Here is a 21,654-nt window from a genome sequence, read left to right on the forward strand (position 1 = left end):
ACGTGACAAACCTTTCCGGTTTTCTTCTTTCCCTCTTTCCCTCTCCTTTGAAATGTATGTTGCTTCCTAGTGAATGATTGAGTCGCCCTGGGGGAACTGTGGTTATGACGGTAGATTTGACTCTCCAATGTCACAAAGTAACGTAAGGAAAACAGCCCGTGTGTCTGAGGGGTGCCCTGTAGAACTAGAGACGCACCCTTTGGGAAGAGCTGGGGCGGTTACTAGCTCACTGATTTTCAGTGCTCATCTGATGTGACACTAGTCGAAAGATGTTTGGGGCCTTATTTGAGCTTTAAAATCAATCAAACGTTTCACACTTTGCTTCAGATTGGTTCCCCATTAGCACACAGTACTTTTTAGCATGTTTACAACTGTTCTTAACATCTAAAGTACCTGGTTAACACATTGGGATGTCACTCTGAAGAGTAGTAAAACAACCATACTGCTAAAATTATCTTATGCCCCAAGGGTTAGCCTGTGTCCAGTTGCATGATGGGTAAAGTGAAGTCTTGAGAAGAAGCAACCAGTCCTTTAGCCTCACGTCTCCATCTTGGATCTTGCAGATTTTATATCGGCTGTGACCGGTGTCAGAATTGGTTCCATGGGCGCTGTGTTGGCATCCTGCAAAGTGAGGCAGAGCTCATCGACGAGTATGTCTGTCCACAGTGCCAGTCAACAGAGGACGCCATGACAGTGCTCACACCTCTCACAGAGAAGGATTATGAGGGCTTGAAGAGGGTGCTGCGCTCCTTACAGGTGAGAAGCTGCTGACTGCTGCATCTGACCACGAAGCCAAGCCTGCCTCACTGTGGACACAGGTTTGAAGGTCCCATTCTCCAGTGAGCACACTTGGCTGTCTCCCTGCCCCTCGACTGAGGGGCTGGACAAAGTGCACTTTTTGCAGGTGCCGGTGACACAAAGCTTACTAAAGGTGCCACCTCTGCTGTTGCCCGTCTGACACTGAGGAGGGTGTTCGCCATTTGCTTTTACTTCAGTGAAAACTGCATCACATAGGCATGAGAAAGCCGTTTGACTCAAGTCTGATTATTTTCTCACTAAAAATGAAAGAATGGGGAAGATTGGGAGTCTTAGAGATGGGTGTCGAGATAGGACGTTATATTAAATCTCTGCTGTCTCCATAGTCATAGTCAGGAGAGCTGGGAAGGAGACCCCAGTCGGTGCCTGGCCGAGTGCTGTTTAACATCCATCTCTACCACCTCATTACCCGGCAGGGAGAGCACCCAGTGTGCTGAAGGGATGGTGTGCCAGCCTCCCACAGCTGGCGGTCATCACATAGAAACCAGCGTGTGGGCGGGGCCCCTCCTGCTGGTGGCCCTCCTGTCACAAAGGGCCTCAGAGCTACTTTGGAGGTTTTGACTGTAAATTGTGCTCACTTAAGGAAATCTGTGACTCTCTCCCAAGCCACCTTGTGTGGACAATTTCACTTCTCCAATGTAAAGCTCACTTGAATTTTAAAGGTTTGTTGATCCAGTGGGGCAGCTGAATAGTAGCAGTGTATATATTGCGTATAATATAACATACATATATAGGCGTGTGTGCGTGTGCGTGTGCGTGTGTATGTGTGTGTGTGTGTTAGTGCTTCCACTGACAGCTGTGATACTTGTTCTCTGTTGTAGGCCCTTAAGATGGGCGTGGCCTTTCCTTGAACAGTGTAGATCCCAATGATGCACAGATTATTATGGTGTTATTAAAGAACCAATGGGTAAGTGCTTAAACTGAATAGGAAGACACGTTCAGGAGAAGTCTCGGTCAATGTTCTGTCATCCGTTCAGTATCTTGCAAGTGCAGGCAGCAGTGTAACTCTCCGTCCTCTGGATGCTCTTGAAGTGTCTTTTGAGCTAGGTTTCTTCAGGGGTTGGGTTGCTCATTAGAAGTGTCTTAATGAGCCCTAGGTGGGTTCCCAGCTCGAAAAAAAAAAAAAAGATTTTAAAATGAAGCTGGGGTTGGGGTTTAGCTCAGTGGGGTTTGGGGATTTAGCTCAGTGGTAGGCGCTTGCCTAGGAAGCACAAGGCCCTGGGTTCGATCCCCAGCTCGAAAAAAAAAAAAAAAAAAAAAAAAAAAAAAAAAATGAAGCTGGGTTTCATAGGTACTCTTAGTCCAGGCTGGCTCAACCCTGAAGTGCACTCCCAATGCTGGGGTTGGAGGAAAGCCACCACCTCAAAAAATCTATTAAATTTACATACGCATGCCTTTGAGCCAGCAGCTTATTGTGGAGACAAGTGTATGTATGTTTGTGATGGCCAAACACTGGGAATGAACTGGCTGTCGGCCTAGGAGCCTCTGCGTCAGATGCTGTGTGAGTACAGAGCTGTGTAGCTGTGCAGTGAATGCAGTCAGCGAGCCCAGCCTGACGCACAGCAGACCCCGCGGCCGGCAGTGGAGAGAAAGCTCTAGGAGAGCAGCTATCACTGATGGCATGAGGATGGGCAGCGACATGATATTATTATATTACATTACGTTACATTATATTATATTATATTATATGATATATTATTTCAGAATAATGTACCAGCTGCAGAAGTTTCAAAACTAAAGCAACAAAACCTCCCTTTAGCTGATAGAGGGGTTGTATCTTTAAAGCCAGCAAAATATTCTTAAAGAGGAGAGGATAGAGGAATGGAAGGGAAGATTCCATTAGAGCCATCTGAGGGCCGAGCAGGAAGCTGGCAGGACAGTGTTGGCCCAGGATAGCGATGGGTCGGTCTCTTCAGGTTGGAGTTAGTGGAGCTGGAGAGGTGGCCGAGCAGGTAGGACAGCCGGCGCTCTGCCAGCAGACTGGGCTTCAGTCCTCAGCACCCAGATTCACGGTGGGTCGCATCAAAGGGTCTGCCTCCCTTCTCCCTACGGCTCCTGCTCAGTACACGTACATACACGGTATCTGAGAAGGTGAACATTTCTTAATTTATTAGCCAACCTCAACTTTTTAAATTATTTTCATCTGGTGGTTTTTGAGACAGATTTTATTCTGTAGTCCAGCTTGGCCTTCTTCTCCCACCCCAAGCAATGCTCATCAGTTCCCAGCATGCTCGGCTGACAGGCGTGAGCCACTGTCCTACCTTTATCAAAGAGTCAGGTGCTTTCCTGTGTTGTTCGTTCCCTTTGTTAACACTAGGAACACGCTGTGCCTCCTCTGTAGACATGTGAGGGCATACAGAGCTGTAAGACATTGTGGGGGAAAGTGAAAGTTATCCATCTGTGTCTGGGTTTTAAACAATAGACATTATATTCTAGTCATCCCCCACTCCCTTCTTATTGTTTGGAAATAGGGTCACGCTCTGTAGTCCTGGCTGCCCCAGAACATGTAATCTTCCTGCCTCATCCTCTTGGGTGCTGGGATTATTGGTGTCCGCCATTCCCAGACACAGTTGTGTATTTACTAAAAGTTCATAAATATGCATAAGATGTCTACATGGTATGGAGTAACTTTAAAATGGTGGGTTGCTCAGCACTCAGGAGGCAGAGGAAGGTGGAGCTCTGGCTTTGAAGCCAGCCTAGTCTACACAGTGAATTCCAGGACAGCCAGGGCTACACAGTGAAGCCCTGTCTCGGAAACAAACAAAAATGGTGGTTTGCTTCGAGGCAAGTAGCACGGTCTTACTAAAGGTCCTGATGCCACTTCTGCCGGGTATGTCCAGAGGCGGCTGCGCTCATAGTTCTGATTTGTAGTTTTCCTTAGTCTGCCTACCCATTTGTGTTTGCTATTTTAAAGAGAAAGACAGTTCCTGCTGGGCGTGCTGGTGCATCCCTTTAATCCCAGCATCTGGAACACAGAGGCAGGCAGATCTCTGAGTTCCAGGCCAGCCTGGTCTACAGAATGAGTTCTAGGATAGCCAGAGCTATAAAGAGAAACCTGTCTGTCAAAGCAAACGAAGGATACTTCCCTATACATAGAGCCAGTTGGCATGATTTCTTTACTGTAAGCAGTTGAATGAATGGCCATTGCTCTGTGTACTTTATTAAATATGAAAAAGCCTTCTTAGCAGCCGCAGGATTACTGTCTTAGAACCCAAAGCAGAACATTCCTCATGAACGGCAAACTGGCCTCCAGACGTGGAGTAGCAGTATTAAAAAGACTCAATGTAAGCATATGTTGAGTTCATGCGAGCTGCGGGACATGATCACATTGGGAAAACCTTAAAACTTAAAAAATATTTTATGTTTTGTGTTTTTAAGACCTTGCCACCATGGAAGAAAGAATACAAAAACGGTATTATGAAAAGCTGACAGAGTTCGTGGCAGATATGACCAAAATTTTTGATAACTGCCGTTACTACAATCCCAGTGATTCCCCTTTTTACCAGTGTGCAGAAGTTCTTGAATCATTCTTTGTACAGAAACTAAAAGGATTCAAGGCCAGCAGGTAAGCACGGGTGTTCAGGATCCTGAACCACGTTACTCTCCAAACTCTATACTCTCCTACCGAAGGCCGGCCAGTGAAGTGTCCACAGTAAGTTTGTTCCATAAGATTTACTGTACCTACAAAGTCAAGGCTATAGTACTACACCAGACGTGGCAGTGCACACCTTTAATCCTAGAGGAGGTCGTCAGAAGAGTTGGTGAGTTTGAGACCAGCCTGGTTTGCTTAGAGAGTTCCAGGCCAAACTGGTCTTCATAGTGAGACCCTGTCACAACAAACAAGAAAGACTATGGCATTGTGATCTACCCTTCAGGATGGGAGCAGACAGAGTATTGAGAAAGGCCTATGTCTAGTAATGTGGTTAAAATGAAGTCATTATGTGAAATGCTGTCCACAGAGTCTGTTTGCAGGACTCATGATGATTCTCCTGGACTCATGCTGCTCTCCTGGAGCCCCCCCAAGGAGAAATCTAGCAAGAGGGCTTTGCATACTCCTGGGGTTACTTGTGCTGCATCTTAGAAATCATCAAATGCTGCTTTTCTAGGTGTTTTTCTAGGCCGTGTAGACTGTAAGTCCTCAGTTTTTTTAAACCATAAAAACATTGAGCAACTCTGCATGAGATTTTGTTATTGTGACCTTCATTCCCTTCTGTTTCTCAACCTCAGCCCCCATCTCAAGCCCATGAAGTTCTTCCTCTTGTAGAGCTTGGTGCCTCTCAGGTTCCCCCATCACTGTTCTGTTCTGTAGCCGTGAGGGTCATCATTCACCATACCCACATCCCCACCTGCTCAGTCAGTCCTAGACGGTCAGGTCATAGAGACCTTGGATGTGCTGGGGACCTGGGCCTCTATGCATCATCTAAGTTATTCTTAAAAGATTCCATACCGAATATTAGAGTTGGTGTCATGAGCCCAGGGTGAAGCTCAGGGACAGCATTAGCATGCTCAAGCTTCTCAAGGCCGGGTGAACGCACTGGCACAGTGTCCTGCCTCATAATCTCCCTCTGAGCAAAGTCTTGAGTCTGTTTTGTCTTTCTTCTCCCATTGCAAGAGCTGTATTTTAGACACAGTGTAGGAATGTGCATAGTAAGGTCTATATAAAGTAATAAAGAGTACATTGGGGGTTGGGGATTTAGCTCAGTGGTAAGGCCCTGGGTTCGGTCCCCAGCTCCAGAAAAAAGAAAAAAGAAAAATAAAAGAGTTCATTGAAGTCTATCAGTAGTTGGCAGATGGGAGCAAAGGATCAGTTTATAAGTCCAGTGCAAACCTAATTGCAGAGAACGTCACATATGATAATCCCAAAGTTTAATAGAAGACCACAGAGATAAGTGACTTAAGATCCTTGGATCTGTGTTGGAGGTAGGGCTGGCGTCTAGCACATGGAAGCCAGAGTCTGCTTGCCTTACTACAGTGGGCAGGCCAGCATCCCTGATAAAGAAAGAATCATTCCCAGAATCTCACTCGGAACACTAAAAAACTCCTTCTAAAGCAAGAGTAGCTGGCACTCACATTCAGAGAAGCAGCAGCTCATCAGTTAGCTCTGGCTGCATCATAGTACCGGCCATGTGGACACCCAGTCTGTTACCCCTTCTGCTGAAGATAGCTGATACCTGGGGACAGCCTGCAGGAAAGCCTGCATCAGCAAGGAAAGGTCCAGGGTGGAGCAGCAAAGTAAAGCCCAGAAAGAACAAGAACTTTTTATAGACAACACCCCCCCTGAAGCATGTCCCAAGAGACTGTCTTCTGCATCCTAGTGAACAGGTTATGGAGACAAAGCAATGCCTCACTAAGGTAGAAAGATTGGGAAAGAAAACCGTATGGGATGAGTGTTTACGTCATGAAAATCATTACTGTGCCTGGTACTTGGTGAAAAGTCCAGAAGAGCAGACAAGAAAGGACATTACCAAAAGATTACTGTCAGGAAGTGACCATGCAGGACCATAGGTCAGTGAGTCCGGCCATCAGGAATCCTCAGTGCTGCCATGGGGATGCTGGGCAGCGAGGAAGCCTCCACTCTGCAGTTTGCATCCTTGTAGAGAGACAACGCTGATCAGTTTGCCAAGGCAAGGGGGCAGGTGGAAAACAAGCACCATACACACTGTGCCGTGAAGTTTCCAAGAGCTAAAGCTAAAAGAAGCTTCCAGAAGGTGGAACAGTACACCTGTGAGTAACAAGGGCTAGACAAATGACCGACCTTTGTAGACAGGGAGACGACATCCTAGTTCGTCAGGAAACATGGTGTCAGCTTACATGTGTGCAGACATAAAGACAATTCAGAGTGAAAGCAGGACCCTTTTCGTGGTGTAAGGAAAGGGCCTTCACGGCTTACCACATGCACTAGCAGAAAGGCCTTGGGTGCATGGCAGCTCCTCCCTTGGTAGCACACATCTTTTTTTTTTTTGGAGCTGGGGACCGAACCCAGGGCCTTGCGCTTCCTAGGCAAGCGCTCTACCACTGAGCTAAATCCCCAACCCCGGTAGCACACATCTTTAATCTCAGCTACAGAGTGAGACCTTGTCTCAAAAAGCAAAAGGCCTTTGGTCCAGGAAACAGGAGGTCCCAGCAACAGAATATCTAAGACCTAGGGGACATTTACAAAGGCAGTATACATAGCAGGTGTCCAGCCAGAAGACAGCAATAGAATATGCCAAGACAGCAGTGCCTAGGGAGAGAAAGGGGTTCGGCTATTAGGTGATTGTCAGAGTCCAAAAGAGTACACTGTGAGCCTAGAGAGAGAAAGTGAGGGTAAGAATCCCCTCTCTCAACAAATGCTGAGGGGCTGCAGAGAACGGGCTTCAGCTCCCAAACCAGCTCGAGGAGGTACCGCAGACAGACCCTCAAGATCCAGGGAAATAAAAGAGCTCAAAGAGGGAAGCAGGGGGAATGGGGAAGTGAGCTCATTTCTCCTTGGCCAAAACAAACACAGTTGCTGAGATAGCCCTGAGGAAGTGCAGCTGTGCAGAAGAGGGAAAAGACAGAGACTTTGCTCCAGGCCCAGGGAGCAGTGCAGGGCCACAGCTCCCTAACAAGGGTGCTTTCCCATCACCTTGTGCAGTTAGTCCTCTGATCAAACTTTCAAAAGTGCCTTTGAAAACTTGGAAAGGCTGGGTGCTTTGAGTCCCACCTGAGCTGCCAAATGTGTAGGCAGACTCCCAAAGGGGATGTCGAGGGAGGGAAAAGGCAGTTCTGGAGCTTGTAGCAAATCCAAAGGGTTTGAAGAAGATACAAAGGCTTAGCAACATACTGGGGTGTGTGAGAGAGAGGGGTGTGAGTGTGTGTGTGTGTGTGTGTGTGTGTGTGTGTGTGTGTGTGTGTGTGTGTGTGTGTGTGTGTGTGTGTGTGTGTGTGTGTGTGTGTGTGTGTGTGAGAGAGGGGGGGGTGTGTGGGTGTGTGTGAGGTGGTGTGCCTTGTGTGGTGTGTGAGAGAGGTATGTGAGAGGTGTGTGTGTGTGCGCACAAGTGTGTCTGATATCAAACCCATGGCTTCAGTAAGCTCACATGGTAACATTGACCTCCAGGAGTTAGGGACCACCTCATGCCAACAAGTTTCCCATGGCTCTGTATGGGAAAGCCTTGGTGTCCATTTACAAACATCAGAGCTGACTCTAGAAGCTGCCTCAGTTGTGCTCCATGCATTCAGTGTGAAGACTTTCGTGCTCTCCTGGTGGAGGCTGGCGTAGTGCAGGTGATCTTAAGCCCTCCTCCAGTCCTGCAGTTACCCTGACCACACCTCCCATTTTTGATTTGTGATCTCCGAGATTGTGTGCACATTAATCTCATGACTTTGTTCTGATTCATCATTTATACCATCCGTGTTCTTTCTTTTCTTGCAGATTGTGATATCTTTAGTCTGAATTTTTAACTGGAATCAGAACTGGATGTTGGGGTCACTTTATTGTACCACGTGATTGCCTAATTCAAAATCCCCCTCCCAAAAGTTGAAACTAGTTAATATAATTTTTTAATGTTAAATACAGATGTATAGATACATAAGAGTTTTATTCTGGCAGCCACGTTGGACAACGTTTAAAGAATTGTGAATGCCGGGGATGTCGTACTTCCCGCACTGCGGGATAAAGTCCTGAGTTAGTCCTGCTACCTGTATAGTAACTTGGTTCCTTCGGAAGTTGTGAATAAAGCTGTGAAAAGAGGAAGACTTTCTGGACCTGGACAGAAATGTGATGTTAATATTACCGTTGTCTTCTGGTGGGGCTTTCTGTTGTCTGCACCGTTGTAAATAGACAGGCACACCCTTCACTGCAGCGACGCTTCTGTAAATGACTTATTTGTCCCATGTGTTGAAAATGGTGTAATCTTAATAAACAATATATATTCACATATATACATATATTTTTAAACATTGGCTTTTTCCAGTGAGCTACCATGTTTACTGTACAGTGAAAAGTTTTACTACTATAGTTTAAAGATTTCTTAAATGTTAACTTTCTTCTATTTGCTTGCCAAGGATGAGGGAGAGAGCACGGCTGCTCCCCCAGGCTGGCCTTGGCATCCACACAAAGTGTCATTGCTTCACAAACGAAGGGTGCTTAATTGTCCCCTTTTTTCTGTATTCTGTAGGTCTCATAACAACAAGCTGCAGTCTACAGCTCCTTAGGACTCAGCGTGTCACCTAAGCTAGACACAGCAAGTCTGGCGCTCTGAACTATTTAAATTAAAGCGCCAGATGTTTTCAGTCAGGCTACCCTGACAAGACTTGACCGTAGCCTCCTTCATATTGGTCACAACAGTCCAGTTGTGTTCTTGGCCAATTTTGTCCAACGGACAAAGGAAAAGCAAAGTCAACGGCACCGTTGTCTTGTCGAGAGCAAATGGCTTTACTGTTGTGGCAGAAGCAGGAAGCTTTGTTTATTGAAAAAAAAAAAAAGAAAAAGCAAGAAAAAAAAAAGATACTATGGGGTCAAATGTAACTCCGTGGAAATGCCACATCTGCTCTTCAGTGAAGAAGCTGTTTAGAGTCTCACAGAAAACTTTTTGACTGTATTTATTTATTGTTGCAAAAAAAGACGCTTTTTTATTGCTGCCCTCATTTGTCAGCTAATTATTTTTTCTTATAAAAATCCAGCCCTGGTTCCGTGTATCCACCCTATGTCCTATCATGATTCCATAGGTGAAGTCCAAGGCGACCTCTAGGTGTCTTTTCTTTCTATGAAAGGAGCTGCTATGGACACACGTGCACACACAACTGGGAATCAGCAATGAGCTTATTGGTCACGGGAGACACAAATGAAGCTTGCAGGAAGGTTGGGCTAAGTGGTCCTGGACTTGAGACTCCGTTGCCTTGAATACACCAGTACAAATTGTCATTTACTCCGCACCAGGCTAAATGAGCAAAATCTATTTGAAGGTATCTTGTTTGTAAACATTTGTCAGATTCTAATTTTTTTCTTTTTGTATTAAAATTCAACTATGGATGTATATGAATCGAAATAAATGGAGATAATTTTTCTCCCACAGACAGAGGTCTCTTTGAATGTGCTCTATGATTCCCTGTAAGCCTTTGTGGGGACAGGGGAAGGGGTGGACCAGGAATGACAGGCAGACCTGGATTTTTCCAGAATAGCAGAGGCCCTTCCTTTCCTAAGTCCCTTGTCACCACATCAGAGGAAATCTCTAGGGAGCTGGCCCCCTGCATCACTTGGTCATACCTGTAGTAACCGGAGTATGACACGGAACAAGTTGCCTTCATCCCCCCTTCTGTAATTATAGGCAAATTCCCAGTCACAGGCAGCTCCCTGTGTGGGATGAAGAGTGTTTGCTGGCTGGGTTCCTTTGGGTTCTGTTTGTTGCAGTAGAGCAGGGTAGAGGACAGAGCAGACAGGCTTACCCTGCATGCTCCTCCTGCAAGTACTCTCCCCCTCCCCTGTGAGCTGCTTGCTGTGTTGTGAAAAACAGCGGGAATTGGATCAGGCGGCCTCGGGGATGTTCTCCTAGATTTTGCACTAGTCCCATATTAGCCTTGTCCTGCTGGGTTCTAGAATCTACCTAGTTCTTGTTTTTCTTAAAAGTCTTCTCTGTGCTGTTTGGTGTCACCCTGCTATGCAAAGCCTTCCACAGCCCTTAGTTTCTTCAAAGGAAACTGTGGCAACAGTTGCAATTCTTTCTCATGACAGGCTCAGGTGTACAGGTTCTGTTGAAGCCCTACTCCTCCCTCTCTGTACATAAAATGTCACTTTAGCCTATGCTTACAACTAAAGAGACTTAGCTGCTCAATATGGTAACAAAGATTTTGCTTAAACTATTAAGGTGGAAGTAGTTAAATACAGGCTATTTTGTCCTTTTAGTTTACAAAAGGAAAAATGTTCCATGTTGTAAGCACTATGCTGATGCAAGAATTCTACATCCTAATGATTTAAAGTGATTCTGCATCTCCCCAGGCCCAGTATTCCTGTACTTACTATCTATTTATATATCTAAGTATATATGGGCTTAATCACTTAAGCTTGTTCCAGCAAGAGCTTTCCTACCTGTAGGCAATAGATTGCTATGTTTTTAACAAATTGTAGCAAATTCTAAATAATTTTTTTGTACGTGATAGGACATTTCATCCTAAAAAAATAAAAGTAATGTTTTTGACATTGGATTCTGTGCAGTTTCTAATGAAACAATGGTTGGTTGGTTCAATGTTTGCTATATTTTCTGAAGCTGTTGGCATTGCCAAGTTGTACAGAAAAAGGGGGGGCGGGGTGTGTATTTCTGAGACCAGGAAGATGTTAATTTCTTATTTGTGTAATTAATGGTATAAAGACTTTTGCGATTTCTATCACCATATAAAGACATTTTATAATTTTATCAGACTATAGAGTTTTAGTCTTTCAGAAGGAATTTTTGGAAAACGTACATTCTTATTTCAAAAGCTGCTTTTCTACAAATCTCATTTGACATACTTCTGCTACTCAATAAAGGGTTAAGCTGTCTGCTTCGGCAGACCAAATGGTCCGCTGAGCATTTGTGATGTGGCTAGGGTGTCTCTGCTCACCCTCTGTGCCTGTAAGTTGTACTTCTTTGCTTTGATAGATTTCTTTGGCTAAAAGTATTTTTTAGCATTTCCTGTGTTCATCTCCAAACTCACAATTTCCGGCCATTTCTTAAGAGATATTTTCATAATAGCGCTAAAGCTTTTTTTTCTCCTGTGCGAATTCTTCAGGGTTTGTATTTACTGTGCTATGCTAGGTCCAAGAAATTGTGATCCTTTGGAGATGTTTTCTACAGTCAAAATGACCTTTTTCTATTTGGCGTGGCCTGGAGTGCTGTGTAGGGACCCTGACAATGTGCTGCTGCTCTTTGTAACCTTCCCTCTTAAGATCTGCAAATAAAACTTCTTTCCCTGTCTCCGTCCATCTGTGTCAGGTCAGATCTCAGTTCTCGCGGTTCTGGTGGGAGCCAACCTGGTGGCTGCACACTCAGAATGACAGCACTTAACCGTTCTTGTTGTTGTTGTAAGTTTTATTTATTTGTACGTGTATGAGTGTTTTACCTGTGCGTATGTATGTGCACCATGTGTGTGTCTGAAAGTCCTTGGGAGGTCAGAAAATAATACTGGATCCTTTGAAAATGGAGTTTACTGATTTAAGCCACCATGTGGATGCTGGGAACTGAATCCAGGTCCTCTGTAAGAACAAGCGCAGCCAGTGATTTTAACTGCTGAGCCATCTCTCCAGCCCCCAGAATTCACTCTTTTCCTGGTGGGGGCAAGTTTCCAGGCAGTGTCTTTAACGTGGTGGAGTGTTGTTCTCCCCTGAATGAAGTAATAGCTAAGGGAGAGCAGTGGGGGGCATAAAGGACACTGGGAGGAGAGGTCTGGCATCTGGAGTCGTTTGAGGAGTTTTTAAATACACAGAGTGAAATTCTGAGAAATAGCACACCCCTTGATCCAATGTAAACCAAATTTCAACTAACACAGTGCTGTGCTTTCAGACTAGAAGAGACTGTGCACAAGCCAAGAGGGTGGCCCTGAAAATGGCAGGCAAGAAGTCTTGCACATACATTCAAATAGTTTCAGAAGAACCTTGCAAAATGTCCTCTGATATTCTAGAGACAGTTTTTAAAAGCTGTCTTACACCAAAAGGGGACTGGGAGTTGTCTCACAGACCCTTCCCTACCAAAAGGAAAAACACGTCCTTTTCCCCTCCTCGAAGTCACGGCTGTATTTGAAGGACAGATGCTGTTGAATTCCTCTTGAAGGCAGCGGAGTAGTTTCTCGCTGAGGGACTACTGTGTATGTACATAGGCACAAAGGGGCCCTTCAGGCTTTTGGAGCACTGATCCATGAAGGGGGTGGGGGCTAGGAGAATCTATCAATGGGAAAAAGGATTAGAGATAACAATGACTTGCTCATTAAATTTTTCTATAAAATTAGAAATTGCAGCCAAGGTCCTGTGTGAATATTGTTTAAAAAAAAAAAATGATTCCTCCAACCTTTTTGCTAGCCTGGAATCACCAGGGTTCTTTTCTGTCTCTAGCCCATGGCTAACAGACCTTGACTAAGCCTCACTAGCCTTGTCTTGCAGATTCAACCTTGAAAGATGGCTTTTATTTTTATTCAGACACTCTCTCTACAACAAGTGGCCTGACCTCCAAGTATACTGAACTTGAGGGTCTGCTGTTCGTTTTCCTGTATATGTGTCTGCAGGGAGGTATGTAGGCAGGTGCCCCAAGGGAGCCGGAAGGAGGGGGTGAGGTGCCCTAGAGGTGAGGGACTGGTGAGAGCTACCTGGTGTGGATGCTGGTTACGGGACTCCAGTTGGGACAAAAACAGCAGGATTCTTAACTATTCATGTCTCCCCTACCCCTTTTTTTTTTTTTTTTTTTTTAAAGACTTATTTATTTAATGTATATGGATACACTGTAGCTGTCTTCAGACACACCAGAAGAGGGTATCAGACTTTATTTCAGATGGTTGTGAGCCACCATATGGTTGCTGGGAATTGAACTCAGGACCCCTGGAAGAGCAGTCAGTGCTCTAACCACTGAGCCATCCCTCCAGCCCCTCCCCTACCCCTTTCTAGAACAAGGTCTTGAGTAGCCCAGGCTGGCCTCACCAAGGATGACTTTGATTATTCTCTGCCTCCTGAGTGCTGGCATTACAGGCTTAAACTATCATAACTTAGCATTCCAAAGAAAAATATATTAAATAATTTGGACACATTTCATCTATGGAAAATTCTCTAAAAGACCTTAAACTGGGGATTTGTGATGCAGTTACAGAGAGCCTGCAAAACCCTTTGCTCATCCCAGGAGCTCCAAAGGTATGGAGCCAATCTGGCTTCCATAGCAAGTACCAGCCAAAGGCTCTATGCAACTTTTCTCAAACCAAAAGATACCAAAAAAGAAAAAGAAAATCCCTTAGTAATGCTTAACCACAAAATGGAACCCCTCAGCTTTATTTACTAAGATGCCTGAGGCCAAAGAGGCAACAGTTACCATGTTGCACATGGCTCTCCCACCACTACCCCAAGAGAGGCAGTCTGTGGAGCCCTGGCTGTCCTAGAACTCAGAGATGCACCTGCTTCTCCCCCTCGGGTGCTGAAGTTAAAAGTGCATTCCACCTCACCCAGCATCTTTTCTGAGACTGTTTCCTGTAGCTTAGGTTGGCCTTGATTCTCGACACACACACCCCTCAGGCTCCGAAACACATTGCCCTGCCTGGCCACACGTTCTGTCATTATTGCTGCTTGCTTCCCAGTCAGCTCCAGTGGTCCTCTTGTCTTTCCTCGGACAGTCTCCATGCATGCCCTTCTCCCTGTGTTCTCCCTGTGGCTCTCACTGGCCTGGAATTCACAGATAGCCACCTGCCTCTACCTCACCAGGGCTGGGATTGAAGGGTCATGCATTCTTAGTGTCTATCCACAGCACTTCCATTGAACAGAAATACAGCTTGATCCTCTGAAAGGAAAGTCAGCACGTCCTTGTGGACTCAAATTTAAAACCATTACGCTGGTGATTGAAGATTTTCCACACAAAACAAAACAGTCCCACTAAGCTGACCCATGGGCTGTCACTAGTGAACACTGCCTCCCTCCAAGGTTTGGGAAGAAAGTCTGAGAAAGGCCTTTTCTCAAATCTTTAAGATCACTGGAGGAAAAAAAAAAAAAAAAAAAAAGCAAAGCCAGGTGCTTTCTGATTTCATGGCGAGATTTACTGCTTTACAAACAATCATGATACTACTGGGTCTTAACATAAAAATGACATCAGATACACCAAAAAGAATGTGTTGGAATTGATGCCAGTTTGGCACAGAACAGGTTATTAGAAGCAAGGAAGCATGACAATACACGGGGCTTGTATTTTGGTGCACCAGGAACACACCTTGAATGATGCTTTGCTTGAATTAGCCCTTGAAATGTATAGTTTTCGCACTTGGCTGGCGTTTGACTTACATGACATTTCATATGTAAACGACTTGACTCGGACGCTTACTCTCCGTGTGTGGAATTTAACACTCGATGCTTTAAATACAAAATCTGGCTTGACACATGATAGATACTATTCAAAGCTGTATATTTAAATCCGAGAAATGTTTTGTGAACTGTCTCTACTGGGGAAAATGTATTAAATTAAAATAACTTAAAGACAGCAAAAGTGGTGTGATCTGTTTGACCTGCGGGGGTCTAGTGTCTGAGTCGTGTGCATTACTGAGCTTGAGGAGCTTTCCCACCGTGCCCTGGTGCACTCCTGTCAGCATTTTGTAAATAAAGTGGTAGCTTTAGTAAGCTTCACAAGTAGTTCACAAGGAAGGTAGCTAGCTTCGGGGCCAGTTTCACAGAAGCTTCCCACCATGTAAAGACCGACCACGAATGCCACGTTGGCCTGTTCAAATGCACCGGGTGTGGGTGGCACCGCGAACCTGCCACTCGCGCTTTCGGTTAAACCTCTTCACGTAGCTGCTGCTACCCCGGATGAGCCCGTCTCCTGGACGCAGGCGCCCTCTTAGGACCTGGAGCAGAGCACTGGGGAGCTGCCGTCTCTTATGGTAGATGTGGCCCATCACAATATACCTGCTTCCTGAACAAAAGCATGAGAGAAATGGTGTCATTTAAATGCCCAGAAACAATGAGAGCTGAGCTTGAATCCGGTTACCTTGCTACGCTTGTTGCAACGTATTTGACCTATTGGCAACAGGTGAAAAACTGTAGAACGGTTAACCTGCAGACAGGCAACATTTCCGAACAAAGCATTCTTCCCAGACCACCTCTAGGAAGAAGTGAGAATAGGTATCCCCAGCACGGCCACCGCCCCCAAGAGGCCTTTCTCAACTCGGCGCTTGATGGTAGAAGCCCCTAGGCATCCCTTTTGAAAGTAGTGTTCTGAACATATCAGTGTTTGGGGATTTGTTTTGAGGTCTTTTAGCCAAAACTGGGAGGGTGGGGGGATAACCTTGAACTTCTGACCCTTTATGCTTCCAAATTCGTTCTGAGTGCTGGAGTCGCACCGTCACAGCTGGCCTGTTCTGTGCCAACCAACGTTCTCACCTTTATGAGAGAGCTGAAATGGTGCTGTCATCTAAACTCTTGGTTAAACTACTGTCCCACGAAGGAGCTGGGATCGAGCCCCACCAGTAACCCAGCTCGTGTTAAGGCTGAAACAGGAGGGTTACCCTAAATTCCAGGCTAGGCTCCATATCAAGCGCCCCTCTGAAAAGGACAAATTCTGAGAGTGTAACTTATGGCGTGCTTGCCTGGCATGTGTCAGACCCCGCTCAACTCCTGGTCTTTGAAAAGGGGGTGCTGGGGTGACCAAAAGAAGCTGGGCTGCAGCACTCAGGTCCCCAGTAGCAGTGTAAGGGACGCAATGAACTGGCCTTTTCGGGGGGCGGGGTTTCGATACCGGGTTTAAATTCTGGACACGGCTTATGGCAACTGGAGGAGTCCAGGGCTAGTATATGCACGCGGAAGAAAAAACCGTCAGGAGTGATGTACAGACGGCTCATCTTGTACAGGCCGTCGGGGTCCACCAGTAGAGTCACCAGGCGCATGCCCGCGCCCAACACGTCCACGTCGTGCACGATTCCGTTCACGGCTGCTTTGGAAAAACAGGATTTAGAGAAAAGCATTACCACTAGCGCCAGGACGGGGGCGGGCGCGCGGGTTCCTGAGAGGATGCAGCGCGCTCACCGAATTCGCTGGCGCAGTAGGCCTCGCGCTCGTCCGCGTCCGCGTTGCAGGCGCGCGCGCAGGACTGGGTCTCCGGCTCCCCGTCCTCGGGCGACAGAGCCTGCGGGGTTCCCGAGGGCTGCGCGGCGGCGCGCGGCCGGTTCGGGTGGGCGGGGCCAGCGGCGCGCGCGCCTGGGGTCGCGGGCCTGAGCGCGCGCGCGCGCGGGGAGTCCTCGGCGGCGACGCGCGGTTCTCCGCCTGCGCGAGGCGCGGGCCCGGAAGCCCTGCGGGCGCTCTCACTGCCTCCCGGAAGCCGGCGCGGTTGTCGGGGGCGGCGCGGCCTTCCGGCGCCGGGGGTCGGGCCAGGCACGCGGTCCTGCGTAGGCGGCGCGCGGTCGGCGTGCGAACCCGGCAGCGGCTGCGCGCGGGGCCCGGCGTCTCCCGGGCATCGGGCTTTCGGTGAGGCGGAGGGGCTGCGGGAGAAAGCAAGGCGGTGAGGCAAGGGAGGCGCGAGGGGGGCAGAGGAGCTTCGGAGTGAGCACCAGACCGATCCCTGCGCGGAAGGACCACTGCCCGTAGCTCCAGATCTCGGCAGGAGGCTGGCTACGAGTTCGAGGACAACCTGGGCTACAGAGTCAAACTATCCTAAGAATAAACTAGTAAATCCAACATTAGTGCTAAGAGGCCTAAGGGCATTTTATTATTAAGGAACTTTGCCTGTAGCTTTTCAAATTACAGTCTTATATTTATTCTAGAGCTTAAGAGTTCGGGTAGCATTGGTTAAACATCTAAACCCGTACACACACACACACACACACACACACACACCTTTTTGCTATTTAGAGTTTGTCGAAAAAGTACCAAGTGCAAGCCACAAGAGGAAACGGCTCGAGTTACAGGTTTCTACTAATTGTTTAAGCGCCCCTGACAACAGAACTATTTGGTTTTCCCGTCAGTGTTTACACTGTCATCTCGGTCTAGGCAGCATCAAGCATTTGTGAGTGGATTTTTATCTGGCTTCTTGGACACCACTTAGTAGTACACAACAGCTTAGAAGAGGTTTTAAAAGCTTGGTGTGAAGCAAAGGCCTTTGGGTAAGTATAAAAACAAACATTAGTCCCACTACCCCTCCCCATTAGAAAATCTCCCAAATAGCATGATAGTTTTTTAAAAATCAATGCTTTTCTTCAGCTCTGCATACAGGTTGGTGCACAAACTTCAACCAGCTTGAAATCTGGGCAATTTTGCATGTCCAAGTACACAGTCTCACCTCCCGCCTCCCAGTGCCCCTCCAGCCAAACACAGCCCACAACCTAGTTTTCCTCTGTTTGCATTAAAGAGCGTGTTCTGCCCCTGACAGCTTTGACAACACTTGATTTACAATGATGCATCTTGCCAAATGAATACTCTTGCAAAAAAAAAAAAAAATCAGCTTTCTCCCAGCAGGAATGGCTAGTTACACAGTTCATGTTCTTGCAAAGCCATTGGCTCTGACGCCCTATGTTAAACCTGGGCACCATGCACAGCCGAATAAAGTTCTGGTGGCCATCCAACTCCTGTCAACTGTTGACCTAGCTGCTTCCCACCATCTGTTGTCATGGAAAAGATGGTCTGATGTGGGGTTAAATGCCACTGAAGTCGTTCCATTTCCATGTGGGGAAAAAATGACCTAAAATAAATTGCCCAGTTAGGTGTGGGAGCTATTCTCCCCAGAGACCGTGAAATGAGCAAAATACCTAACAAAAGCAAAAACAAACACCACCTGGCTGGGACCACTTGATTTGTGCATGCCTGAGAGTGTTTGAGTGTGTGTGTGTGTGTGTGTGATCAAGGTTCAGGTAGGTATCCGGAGGCTAGACCAGAGCTGCAAGAGAGGAGAATGCCCAGGGCTGTCGCACCATCGCTGGCCTGTGTCACCATCCCAAGCCTGGGAGTCTGTCCACAGCGCGCTGCGACCCTTTTGACACTTTCCCTTCTCCAGGATGCAGCTCTTTAACATGCAAAGTTTTCTCCAGCCTGGCTGGCTCGCTCGCGATCATTTCAGCAACTGAACCCACGTCTTTCCTTCTGAAAAGATTGCCAAGGGACTTGAAATATTGGGAGACCCTTGTCGCTGCTCTCTGGCACGCACGCAGACCGGGACTCGCCTGTCCCGGAGGCTCTGACCCTTGGCTTGTCCCGCCCTGCGTCTCGCCCCTTTCCCGATCCCTGGGGCGCTGCATTTTAACGACCTCACCTTTTCTTTCCGCCACCGGGGCTTCGGGGGACCATCCGACGATCAAACAGAGAAGCCAGAGGGCTCGAGCTGTCATTTTTGTAGACAGGGTTCCCCGGGCTAGAAAACGCAGCGAGGGCTTTGGCTCGCTTCCTCCCCCCTTCTCCACACCCCCACCCCCGTTCATGCTAATGAGGGGCAGCCTTTGGGGAAACGGGCATCGCTGGCTGCACAGACCATTGAAACAAAACGGAGCGGCGGTGATCTCGCCCTCTTTCCGAGGGGGGTCGGATGTGTGGTCCCGACTGGGATCTGTGGGCCAGGAGAACGGCACGGCCTTGAGCTGTTGCCCTGGGTGGGTGGTGTGCTTGGGGTGAGGTGACAAGCTGTGGGAGAGTGAGGGTTTTGAGGGGGCTGAAGGAACGCGAGTGATGAAATCAACAACAAATAAATTAGTGCTTAGAATAGCTTGGGCTTGTGGAGGGGAGGGGACTCCGGATGACAAAAAAACGCATTCCAGAACGTGTGAGGCAATTGCCTGACAATCCAAGTTTGGCAAAGCTGTTTGACTGTATATGCAATCTTGATATTCCAGAACCAGAAACGGGCCTGGGGTGGGGGGGTGAGCAATTTTTTTTTTCTTGACAGCCCTCTCCTCTGCCCTCCTCCTCCCCTCTTTTCTCCCTCCATCCATCCATTGATAACTAGTATTCAGTTGGCCACATTCACCAAGTGTATACTGAATGCATAAAGATTGCCAAACCATCTTTCCAATTCTGGGGGCATTTCGCTGCTTGGGAACAGGCAGAGGTTTTATTGTTTCTAAAAAAAAAAAAAAAAGCAAACTTCTTTTCTGCTTATCTTCAGCTTCCTGACATAGCATCCTACCTCGATATGTCCGGAGGGAAAGGCTCTTTTCCCTCAGATGAAATAAAACCATCATTTGTCAAGGGGTGGGGGTGGGGTGATGAGGGTATCACGTCTCCAGAGCAAGTCCAAAGCCTCGGGGACGACATCTCAGTCCACGGCTTCAAGAATGCACCTAGGAACGGCTTCGAGTGAGGTGCACAGAGTTACTGCAGGAAGCCTCTGGGTTCTGCGTCACTGATCCAGGGGCCGGGACACTCCAGTGCGGGTGGACCGAGTAGAAGCTCGAGGTCTCAGAAACTACAGAGTGGGAACACTCAGGCAGAGAGAGCGGGGCTCCATCTTTCGAAGGGACCAAGGAGAGGCAGACTGGGTACACAGACCCATCGGTTTGTTCTCTGAGGTAGGAGTTATGGGGCAGCTGGCTCAACTTCAGCGCCAAAAGAATATTTTAGGGAATGTAGTTCTAAAATGCCTGCTTGAGATGCATGAAGCGCTGGGTTGGACCGCAAGCACTTCATAAATCAGGAGTGATAGAGCATGCCTGTAGCCCCCGTACTCTGAGGCAGAGACGGGAAGACAGGTTTAAGGCCATCTTCAGCTGCAAAGGGAGCTCAGACCAGCCTGGGACACTGGAGACCTTGTCACAGCATATAGTCACAGCTAGTGTCTCCAAAGAAGCAAGGGCTGTTTCAAATAAAATAAAACAAAACTAGGGCTAAAGAAATGTTTCGGGGGCTAAGAGAAATTACTGCTCTTACAGGACCACGTCTAGTTCCCAGATGGCCACTCAACAATTGTTTGCTCCATTTCTGGGGACCCTGATGTTTCTGACCTTCTCGGGCGTCTGCTCAAAGGCATTGCATGTACCACTTGGAGGCGGGCACACACACACACACACACACACACACACACACACACACACACACACTTCCACAGAAACTTAAATGAACATTTAAAAGAATCTAAACTTAGATACAGAAAGCAGGCTGCAGACAGACAGCTCCGAGGGTTTTTAACCATGAGCTCCTGGCCAAGGAGGGATCCAGAGAGAAACTGCACGCGGACATCCTAAAGTGACTCTGCTGGGGTCTGAAGGCCGTAGTAAGACAACTATGTTTACCTGGGAGGCAATGGGGCGGCTGGGGATAGCTTAGTCGTGAAGCATTGGTCTAACATACACAGCAACAGGCCAAAAGGTCTAACAAAAACAAGTGACAACAGAAACGGAACTGGAATATGATGTCCTGCTATCTGCAGCTTACCTCAGCCCTGTCAGTGCTGTGACTGGGGTGCAAAGCCACCAGAGAACTCCTGGCAGCCTAGAAAGTGCAGCTGAAGGAGGCAATGGAAGGAAGAACCCTCCCCTCACTGAAGAAGAGGTACAGAGTGAATTCTCTGTTTCTTTCAAAAGCAAGGGTCACTGAGGTGGCCCAAGAAAAGATGCTTGCCACCAAGCTGAAACCTGTTTTTGATTCCCAGAAAACTTGCGGTGAAAGGAAAACGTTGACTTCTGCAAGATATCTTCTGCCCTCTCCCCTCCATACACATTTATGCCAAGCGCTTATTTAAAGAAAAGAAGGGGGCTTGGGGATTTAGCTCAGTGGTAGAGCGCTTGCCTAGCAAGCGCAAGGCCCTGGGTTCGGTCCCCAGCTCCGAAAAAAAGAAAAGAAAAGAAGGGTTGGAAATATTGGAGAGATGGCTCAATGGTTAAAATCACTCCGTTCCCAGCATTCACTTATCAGCTCACAACCATCTAGAACTCCAGTTCCACAGGACCTGACGCCACCTTCTGGCTGCTACAGGTACTGCATGCACATGATACTAGACACCTATAAGCACGCACGTGTACACATACTATTTTTAAAAAGAATAGCCTCTCAAGACACACACCAGCCTGTGTACATAATTCAGTGGTTCCCAACTTGGGACCTAGCCCAGGAAGCACTGTTAGCTTCATGTCTGGACATCAGACTTTTGATGAGAGCTGATATAATTCTCCCACATGTTTTTTCCCCCATGCCAAGTGGATTTAGACTGAAACTTTCTCAGTTACAACCACATCTCAGATGTGCCTTCCCAAGAC

The 21,654-nt window shown here is 47.3% G+C and overlaps 2 protein-coding genes across 2 annotated transcripts in view; one reads left to right on the top strand and one right to left on the bottom strand.

Moving 5' to 3' along the window:
• Positions 1-11,724, top strand: part of Bptf (bromodomain PHD finger transcription factor) — a 101,291-nt gene extending 89,567 nt beyond the window's left edge. The window contains 4 exon segments of the mRNA XM_032914211.1: positions 564-756; positions 2,733-2,895; positions 4,195-4,381; positions 8,955-11,724. Of these exon segments, the coding sequence (XP_032770102.1) occupies positions 564-756; positions 2,733-2,895; positions 4,195-4,381; positions 8,955-8,991 (580 nt within the window). The 3' untranslated portion in view covers positions 8,992-11,724.
• Positions 11,725-14,510: 2,786 nt separating this feature from the next.
• On the bottom strand, positions 14,511-18,842 carry C9H17orf58 (chromosome 9 C17orf58 homolog). Its single transcript, XM_032913502.1, is given in 8 exon segments — positions 14,511-15,398; positions 16,221-16,412; positions 16,508-16,720; positions 16,723-16,815; positions 16,818-16,895; positions 16,898-16,912; positions 16,915-16,959; positions 18,723-18,842. Coding segments are annotated over 8 exon segments (903 nt in total). The 5' UTR covers positions 18,799-18,842; the 3' UTR covers positions 14,511-15,207.
• Between the last annotated feature and the right edge of the window lie 2,812 nt (positions 18,843-21,654).

Source organism: Rattus rattus, chromosome 9 (genome assembly GCF_011064425.1).
Source record: "Rattus rattus isolate New Zealand chromosome 9, Rrattus_CSIRO_v1, whole genome shotgun sequence".
NCBI classification, from domain to species: Eukaryota; Metazoa; Chordata; class Mammalia; order Rodentia; family Muridae; genus Rattus; species Rattus rattus.